Source organism: Epinephelus moara, chromosome 1, assembly GCF_006386435.1.
Source record: "Epinephelus moara isolate mb chromosome 1, YSFRI_EMoa_1.0, whole genome shotgun sequence".
Classification (NCBI taxonomy): Eukaryota; Metazoa; Chordata; class Actinopteri; order Perciformes; family Serranidae; genus Epinephelus; species Epinephelus moara.
In genome coordinates, this window is record NC_065506.1 from 3,639,638 (window position 1) to 3,649,571 (window position 9,934).

Here is a 9,934-nt window from a genome sequence, read left to right on the forward strand (position 1 = left end):
CAAACTTTTGTAGGGGGCGCTACTGAGCCATTTTTTGGAACCCGCACACGAGACCCTTAAAATATGAAATTTTTCACCAGTTCTGAGATGTGTGCAAAGTTTCATGAGTTTTCGGGTATGTTAAGCCTCCCAAAAAGGCAATTCATTTGGAGGAAGAAGAAGAAGAAGAAGAAGAAAAAATCCTTGCATTTCAACAGGGTCCTCGCACCGCTAGGTGCTCGGGCTCTAATAATAATAAACAGCGCGATTACAATAGGGTCCTCACGGACGACTTCGTCATCGCACGGGCCCTAATTAATTTTGGTCGAAATGCTCTGAACAGTTCAAAATTTGGTGCGGGAACCGGAAAGGAACTTGTTTCTGTTGCAGACCTGCCAACCTTGAAGAAAGGTTATGAGTACCACCTTACCCACACTCGCACTAATGTCAGCACCAACCTACCTTATCCTGAGAGTTCAGCATGACCTTTATACTTTTGTCAGAAGACGAAACATCAGGTCCAAACTCCACACATCCTGCAGGACAGATGCTGTGATGAGACAGCGACATGTCGACAGTACACAAGCAAATCTGCACCAGTGTCACTACACAACTGGAATGTTTTATTCTACAAGAAAACAACACAGCCAGAGCTGTGAGTATTAACTCACTAATTTTATTTTTAAATTCCACAAAAGACCAGCTCTAAAACAATGTCTTCAAATGTCTTTGTCTGACAAAAATCCAAAAAATATACTGACTTTATAATAGTGCATCATGGACCAAATGCAAGCCAAAAACAGCATCTAACAATCTATAAAATAAGCATTTAAAAAAAAAATACAATAGCAATGCCAAAATATCATTTTGTCATATGATATTCATGATTTCATATTTTGTGATTTGATTGACTGCAGCCTGGTTAATGGCCTGTATTTATGGCATGCAATCAAATGATTATTTTATACCTGTAATGTAGCAAAATGTGTGCCTGTGTTCAATGGTGCTGCTCGTGATTGGTGGGATGAGTATGGGAAGGGGGAAACTTGATACCACAGAGATCTCACAGCACATTCTCTAGCAGCAAATGATGTCACCAGCACAAGATGGCAGCGGCTGTTTCTAGGATATTTTGGCTTCAATTTTGTACACTGACAGTAAGTGGAGACCCTAACCCTCTTTATATACAGTCTATGGTCATGACAAGAGAAAAACTAACCTAAGACAGCCCAGACTGCGTTTTGTGACCACCCTCACACCACATGATTGAGACTGTGGGAGTGTGCCACAACTAACAAAACTCTCAGGATCTATCCCAACATTAGAAATCCATCTGTGACAGTGAACTCACTTGAGAAGTGGTTTAGTGTAAGACCAGCATAATGTGGACAAAGTCAGCAGACAGACATTCCATAGTTTGCTTTGATACCCACCACATTTGATTCTAAAAATATCATCCACGAGTCCCTCATAGACAACTTGTGAGCACAGAGGAGTGACAAAGTCCACATCTGCAAACACAATGACAATGTTAGGGAGGACAGACAGAACAGCTCAGCATGTCATCCACTGATAAATTACAGATATGTGTCTTCTCACCTCTGTCAATAAGAAAAACCTTTCCTATTTCAGCTATACGAGCTTTTTGTTCTCCCTCTTCCACCTGCTCCCTCCACGACTCATATGCCATCTGGTACCAGACAGTTCACAGCAGACACATTGTCTCACATAAACCTCAAACACATCACAGTGGATCTGAGAGTTCAACTAGATTAAATGAGATTTTTGGTCTCCCATCATACTGCACCTTGGAACATCGTCCAATCCCGTAGAGCTTTGAGAAAGGGCCGTAAAGGGAGTGAAGGAGGTGCAGAGCACTGCCGGCTGTCCTTACCCAGCGCTGGTCCCCAGCCTGAGGGATCAAATACAACCCAATGAATCTGTGCTGGTACTTTATTACTACAGTATGTGCTACAATTATGTTTTACTTATTAATACAATGGTTCAAATTGCTTCCAATGCTGAAACAATTAATCAGTTGTTGTTGTTTATTTACAATTTTCTAATGCTTATCTTACTATATAATGACAAAAATTCTTGTCTGTGGGAGTGTCTGTGTGTGTCTGTGTGTCTGTTTCACGTTTTTCTCCTCACTGACTTGGTCAATCCATGTGAAATTTGGCAAAGTGGTAGAGGGTCATGGGAGGATGCGAATGTAGCAATATTACATCAATTGGCCAAAGGGGGGCGCTATTGCAACCGATTGAAATTGCAAACTTTGAATGGGCCCGTATGTCGTAGAGACATGAAACTTTGCACAGAGATGCCTCTCCTCAAGAACCCATAACTTTTGGTTATATAGATTGAATCTTTTGAAAAACACACAAATCGATCTCTTCCTAAGAAGTTTTACCAATCTGCATGAAACATGGTGAACATAATCTAGGGACCAATATCTAAAGTTCCCTCTTGGCAAAAGTTGAAACTCTTACTAAATTGAGCTTCTATAAGGCAATAAATATTGCGGAGGGCGTGGCTCATCGCATAAAGGTGTATAACATCTCAAGGGTTTCACCGATCACCACGCAACTTTGTAGGCATATGACCACACATAATCTGAGGGGACCCCTCCATTATTGACCCAATTAAACGAAATGTGGGCGCTAGAGAGCTAATTTCTTATCTAGGCCTAACTGCCAAATTGATTTTTACTACAGGACTCCTCAAGGTGACTGGAGAAATTGAACTCTAATTGGCAACTGGGTGGCGCTATAACAACAGAAAATGGCTAAAATGCAACCGATTGCCGTGGCTCCCCCTGTGGCCGAATGTTGGGTTTGTTTTCTAATTTTTGGTATGACTAAGTCATGGTACGGTATGCTGCTGCAACAAGGGCTAGCCGCACCTTTCCCATGTGAACTACCAGTGCGCCCCACTTTTAAGTCAATACAACATATAAACACTTAAACTATCTGCCTTTCAACGTGCTACCTCAACTACTAATGTACAGTTTTAGCCCACTATCTATCCCACTATTGGCAATGGTACTACTGTACTTTCAATAAAGCAATCATACTATCAAATTCACAAACACTCTGTCTGAATATATTGCTCTTCTTAATCGGTTCAGTTGACTATTTAATCTGCAATTTCCTATGACTTGTATCCCAAACACGCATCATGTGAAAGTGTTTGTGGGCAACTGTGTACTCAATGGGTATGGACTAGTACACTATTCATCAAGACCACATGACGTCACAGTGTTTTCATGCTGCCATATTTGTGTCCGCTCACAGCAGTCAGGTCACAGGTCACAGCGTTGTCACGTTACCAAAACAAGTAGAGTAGGAGGAAAATCAGCGAGAGACCGAAAATTTATGTTACTTGAAGGATGCCAGGAATATGATGTGCTGTTGGCTGTGATACCAGTCGACAAATAAACCCTGGACTGCAGTTTTATTCCATCCCAAAGGATGTAGACCGCCGGAATAAATGGTTGGCTGCGATAAGAAGAGACCACTGGCAGCCAACAGCTAACGTTAACTCCAGATTGTGCAGTCAACACTTCGTGTCCGGTAAGTCCTCAACTCTATCTAATTTTTATTTTAGTCTTTGAAAACCCCTTACAAAACACGCGAAACATGATTAACTTAAGATGCCATATGATTAACGGCGACAGCCCGACACTACGTTACCTAACGTGATGTTAGCTACCTCAGTGGAGATTCACATTGTCTTATGCTAACGTTAGCTAACTTTATCTGATTACGGTACACTCAAAAGCTTGCGGTTTGAGCTGATGTCAGTCACTAATCAACTATTTTTCATACCTACACTTGTCGTGGTGTGGGTCCTTAAATATAATACACACTCACCGGCCACTTCATTAGGTAACACTTGTGCGGTCTAATGCAATCCAATCCAATGGTTATGCCATAAATGCTATTTTTACGAAGCTTATACATTTTGGGTTTTTGTTGACATTGTCAAAAAGGTGATAATTATACATTATGTTTATTATAGAGGTCATAGTGGATGGTGCTGGTGTACTGGAGTGCATTATATTGTGCGGTGTTCTCATAATTTTGCCCAATCCATTAACATATATTGAGGGGGACAAAATATTAGGAACACTTTAATATATTACACTCCAGTACGCCAGCACCACCCAGTACAACCTTAATAATAAACATAAAGTTTAATTATCACCTTTCTGACAATGTCAACAAAAACTGAAAATGTAAAAAGCTTCATAAAGTAGAATGTATGACAGAGCTGTTGGATTAGATAGCACGGGTGGACCTAATGAAGTGGCCGGTGGACGGACAGACGGACACACACACACACAGCGTGTTGCAGAGGTTAGCGGACGAAATACTGTTGAGGGTACTAAATATGGGTCGCAACCAATTATGGAAATTTTTAACAAATACCGTTGTCTCTCCGTCTTGTTTAAGTGTGAGGTGTGTACTGCCATAGCAAAACTGAGGGGTACGGTCAAATCGGACACAAATATGGCGGCGGTCTCGTCGACATGACGTCACTGGTACCCATGAATACATTGCTGTACCTAATAGTTCCAAGCTGCATCAAAACATTGATGTTCAAATTCTAAATTAACATTCAAATGCTTCACAGCTTTTATTTTTTTCCTGGTTTGAACCCAGTATTTCTGCACAGTTGCAGATGAAGGTTAAGGTACGCTCACATTAACAGTATTGTACGGGGCGTCGGTGGCTTAGTGGATACAGCAGGTGCCCCATGTACAAGGCTGTTGCCGCAGCAAGTACACACAGCGAGTTCGAGTCCAGCCTGTGTGTACTTGCTGCTGCAACAAGTACACACAGGCTGGACTAGTACACACAGCGAGTTCGAGTCCAGCCTGTGGCCCTTTGCTGCATGTCATTCCCCCTCTCTCTCTCTCCCCCTTTCACACTTGGCTGTCCTGTCCATTAAAGGCAAAATGCCCAAAAAAATATCTTTAAACAAAAAAAAATAAAATAAAATAAAATAGTATTGTACTATTTGGAGAATTAGATTCCAGAGGTGGCTACATTGGTTTGTTTTTGACTCGTGTGATCTAAACATTTCCAGTAACTTCAGAATGTTCTAAAGTCCCCAGAAGTCAAAATTTATTGAAAAAATATATCATAAAACTTCAAATAAACGTCAATGCAGCGCTGCAACCTATAGTCAATTCAGAAGTCCATCACTCTATATTTTCAAGAATATGCAAAATTAATTAATATCTATATCTTCAAAAGTCTTCATCTAAATGCAACCACAGTTGACACACACATTCTTTGGATACTAGATGTCACATGTTTTAAATGGTGTTCAGATCGGTTAAACGGTTAGCTGACAGTGATATTCATTATCTTGATGTAATTTGTATTGTATGCACAATATTTTCCATGTCATCTAATTTTTAACCAAATGTCACCAACATATTTGACAATATACCCAGAGACGGCTGGTATAAATGGGCTAGCAGGGTTAAGCCCTGCCTATCTTTTACAATAAAGTTGAGAAAATTATTAAATTAAAGAAAATATTAAAATATTAGTTACTGAACCTTAGAACTGATTGTTTTTGGTGGAGCCTATAGCAGCAACAGCACTAAAATAGTCACAAAAACGCAGGATTTATCTAAATGGGCTGATTTTTTACAGCCCATACTCCTAGAATCAGCTTCCAATCATTGTTGTCACATTGTGAGTGACAGGTGTCGTGACAAGCCCCCTTGATTTACTGTCCAGTTGGGCTAAATTAATTCAGCCCAGGCCACTGACTTTTGGCCAATGACAGTGTGTGGAAGTACAGTGAGGGCCTGCCTGCTGTTACTGTAGTGGGAGAGTGAGCGTTGAGTCTTGCGAATTGCGACAATGTCGAGCGTTAGCATCATGCTGAACAAGGTGGATTATTTTAAATGCTGTCTATCGAGCAGGACCTCATCCAAAAATCATCGGACTTCAATGACTTGGTGATTAACCTGTTTGCATCCCAGAAAGGCCATCAATGTGAGCTTCTCTTCACTATAGACTGTCATACACCCAAGTCTTCCAGTCACCATGACACTATTGACACAAAATTTGCTGTCTTAAATACACAAATATTAAATAACAAAGCACCTCTCATAAATGATTTTATTACTGAGCACAATATTGACTTCTTATGTCTGACTGAAACCTGGCAGCAGCCGAATGAGTATGTAGCCCTTAACCTAGCTACCCCCGCTGGCTATATGTACATTGACAAGCCATGTACAACTGGGCGGGGCAGTGGTATTGCGGTGCTCCATCGCTCCTCCTATAAGGTTTTAACTGTGCCTGTACAGCAAATGACATCTTTTGAATGTCTTGCTTTAAAATTCACTGGTTCACAGCCCCTGTTACTTTTGCTTATTTACTGCCCTCCCAGAGCATCCACTGTTTTCATCAGGGAGCTTTCTGAGCTACTCACCTCTGTATGTCTTATGTATCCATCCATTCTACTCCTTGGTGACCTCAACATACATGTTAACTCCACAGAATGTTCATTTGCTGCTGAATTTTTAAACCCGCTCCACACACTTGAATTTTCTCAGCATGTTAACTTTCCTACGCACGCTAAAGGTGATATTTTGGATCTCGTCTGTTCCTCTGGCATTTCCCCCTCCAACCTATGTGGCTCTGATTTATCTATATCAGACCACAAAGCTGTCTTCTTCAATGCTAGAATCCCTGCCCCTTCACATCGACTATGCGCCTCTCGCACTATAATTTACCGGAATCTAAAGAACATTAATATACCTGCTCTAAATAACATGCTGGACACTCAACTCTCCATTGACTACAGTAACTCATCACCTGATGAACTTGTCTCCTCATACAATCTACTCCTTGCTGATTCACTGAATATTTTTGCGCCACTCAAAACACGCTCGGTGTCCTTCAAGCACTCTGCTCCATGGTTCACTCCTGAGCTACGTAAAATGAAGGCTGCTGGTTGTCGACTTGAGCGCCTTAGCAAGCTTAATGAATACATCATTGCCTATAAAGAAGCCTTAAACAGAGTTAAGAACACCTACTACTCCAATGTCATGCTGAAAGTCCATGATAACCCCAGAGCCCTTTTTAACACCGTCAATAAGCTACTTCAACCAGCTAATCAGTTTTCTTTGTCTCCCTCCACTAAACTCTGCTGTGATTTTATGGACTTTTTCCAGAATAAAATCTCTTCTATTCATCAACACTCAGCTACACAAAATCATCCTATCACCACCCCTCCTCCTACCAATATCAGCTCTTTTTCAGCTTTCTCTCCTGTCACTGAGCACATTGTAACAGAACTTGTTTTATAGTCAAGGTCCACCACTTGCCTACTTGACCCTATGCCCACTCCTCTGATCAAAACCTGTCTGTCTGCTCTCTGTGCCCTGCTGTCACATATCATTAACACTTCTCTTCTGTCTGGCTGTGTTCCCTCTATGTTAAAACTTGCTGCTATCACCCCCATTCTCAAGAAATCTGGCTCAGATCATGATGACCTCAATAACGACAGACCCATCTCCAATCTTCCATTTTTAACCAAACTTCTTGAGCAGATTGTAGCCAGTCAGATCCAGGCCCACATGTCCACCAGTGACCATTGGGAAGAGTTTCAATCTGGATTTAGGTCTAGACACAGTACTGAGACAGCTCTCACAAAAGTCACAAATGATCTGCTCCTAGCTGCTGACTCTGGCCATCTCAACATACTGATTCTGTTAGACCTCACTGCTGCTTTTGACACTGTCTGCCATAATCTCCTGCTTCACCAACTAGAAACACTTCTTGGTATCACTGGGTCATATCTCACTAACAGAGAACAGTTTGTATCCATAGACAAATTTAGATCCCCCACATCCCCACTAACCCACGGTGTCCCCCAAGGTTCAGTTCTCGGTCCTCTGCTATTCATCATCTATATTCTTCCTCTTGGTCACATCATCCGTCAGCATGGTCTTAATTTTCACTGTATGGTCTTAATTTTCACTGTTATGCTGACGACACACAACTCTACATTCATTCCAAGCCATCAGACATACTCCCACCATCCAACCTGATAGACTGCTTAAATGACATAAACACTTGGATGACCTGCAACTACCTCAAACTTAACCAGGATAAATGAGAAGCCATCATCATTGCCTCCCCATCTACACTCCATAAGGTCTCCCACCTCAACTTTAACATCCCTGGGTTCATCACTTCCTCTGTCACTGAAGTCAGAAATCTTGGTGTCATGTTCGACTCCAACCTCTCCTTCGACAGACACATCAAGAACATCACCAAAACTGCTTTCTTTCACCTGAAAAACATTTCTCATCTCCGTCCCTCTCTCTCTCCCAATCTGTTGCAGAAACTCTCATCCATTAATTTGTTACATCCCGGTTAGATTATTGCAATTCACTTTTCATTGGTCTACCCACCCACAGGTTAAACATACTTCAGTATGTTCAGAATTCAGCCGCCAGACTTCTTTGCCACACACGGCCCTGGGATCACATTTCAACTACTCTTCAACAACTGCATTGCTCCCAATAAAATATCGCATCCATTTCAAACTACTCCTTCTGGTTTTCAAATCTGTCCATGGCTTGGCCCCTCCTTATCTGTCCGGTCTTCTTCCACACACTTCTTCCCGCTCACTCCGTTCCTCAGATACACATCTTCTCGCCATTCCCCCCTCCAGACTCCGCACTATGGGTGGCAGGGCATTCAGTGTTGCTGGCCCCCATCTCTGGAATGCTCTGCCCCTTGTCCTGCGCCAGTGCACTTCCCTGGTTTCTTTTAAATGTCAACTGAAAACGCACCTTTTTAAATTAGCCTTCCCTGTTTTGTAATTTTATTGTTAACTCAGTGTTTTATACTTTTATTTTGTGCTGTTATGTTGTTATCTTGATTGAACACTGTTGATGTTTTATTGTCTTTGAATGTAAAGTGTCCTTGGGTGTCAAGAAAGGCGCTTTTAAATAAAATTTATTATTATTATTATTATTATTATTATTAAATAAGGTAGGCCCAAGTCCTAACCTCTTATTAAAGGAGCATTACTCCTTTCCTTTCTTTACCTTTCCTGTCTCCATATATTGCCTACCTCTTTTCCGTAATGAGCATTATTTTTTTTTTTCTATATTTAGAATTATTACTTACTCTTTTCCATACTGATTTGTAATTCAAATTTTAAACATTAGCTACTTAACGGGTTGGACGCTGATTCTAAGCTGCAACTACCAAGTATTTTCATTAATAAGTAACCTGCCATTATTCTCTTGATTGAAAAGTCAGAAAAATAGTGAAAAGAAAATTGAACTCACAATTTCCTGGAGCCCAAGTTGATATATTTAAATTGCACAAACAGTTCAAAAGTCAAAATATTCAAATATTCAACTATTCACATTATAAAAGATGGAATACTTAAAAGATTAATCACTTATTAAAATGATCAGTTAACTGACTAAATAATTAATCAAGAAATCATTTCTGTGCACATAACTTACCAGGAAGTTGTCTCGAAAGAACTCTGGCAGCTCCATACTGATGATGTCATCGTCAAGTGGAAGGAGATAGAAAGACCACTCATCAGTAGTCACATCTGTGGGAGGACAAAAACCAGTTTCACACTTCCTCTCACCAACACTGATCTATGTTGCTAAAACAGGAAGTTAGGATGGAGGGATGCCTACCACCAAAGATCCCCTGCTCCTCCATCATCACCTCACATGCATAGAACTAGAGGAAACAGAAGGGTCAGGAGATTAATCAGAATCAGAATCAGAATCAGAAATACTTTATTGATCCCCGAGGGGAAATTATTTATATTACAGGTGCTCCTTGCAAGAGAGGAAAGATACGTGAAAATATAAGAAATTTAAACAGTAGTATTAACAAATATATAGTTAAATAAACAGGAATTATTAACAAACATAAAC

General features: G+C 40.7%; 1 protein-coding gene across 1 annotated transcript in view; it reads right to left on the reverse strand.

Annotated features, from left to right (window-relative positions):
• vps33b (VPS33B late endosome and lysosome associated) overlaps window positions 1–9,934 on the reverse strand; it is a 46,496-nt gene that overhangs the window by 20,691 nt on the left and 15,871 nt on the right. Inside the window, exons 7-12 of the mRNA XM_050049816.1 lie at window positions 9,689–9,734; window positions 9,503–9,597; window positions 1,787–1,891; window positions 1,579–1,669; window positions 1,413–1,490; window positions 438–515 (exon numbers count right to left, since the gene is read on the reverse strand). Of these exons, the coding sequence (XP_049905773.1) occupies window positions 438–515; window positions 1,413–1,490; window positions 1,579–1,669; window positions 1,787–1,891; window positions 9,503–9,597; window positions 9,689–9,734 (493 nt within the window). The remainder of the gene's footprint in view (window positions 1–437; window positions 516–1,412; window positions 1,491–1,578; window positions 1,670–1,786; window positions 1,892–9,502; window positions 9,598–9,688; window positions 9,735–9,934) is intronic.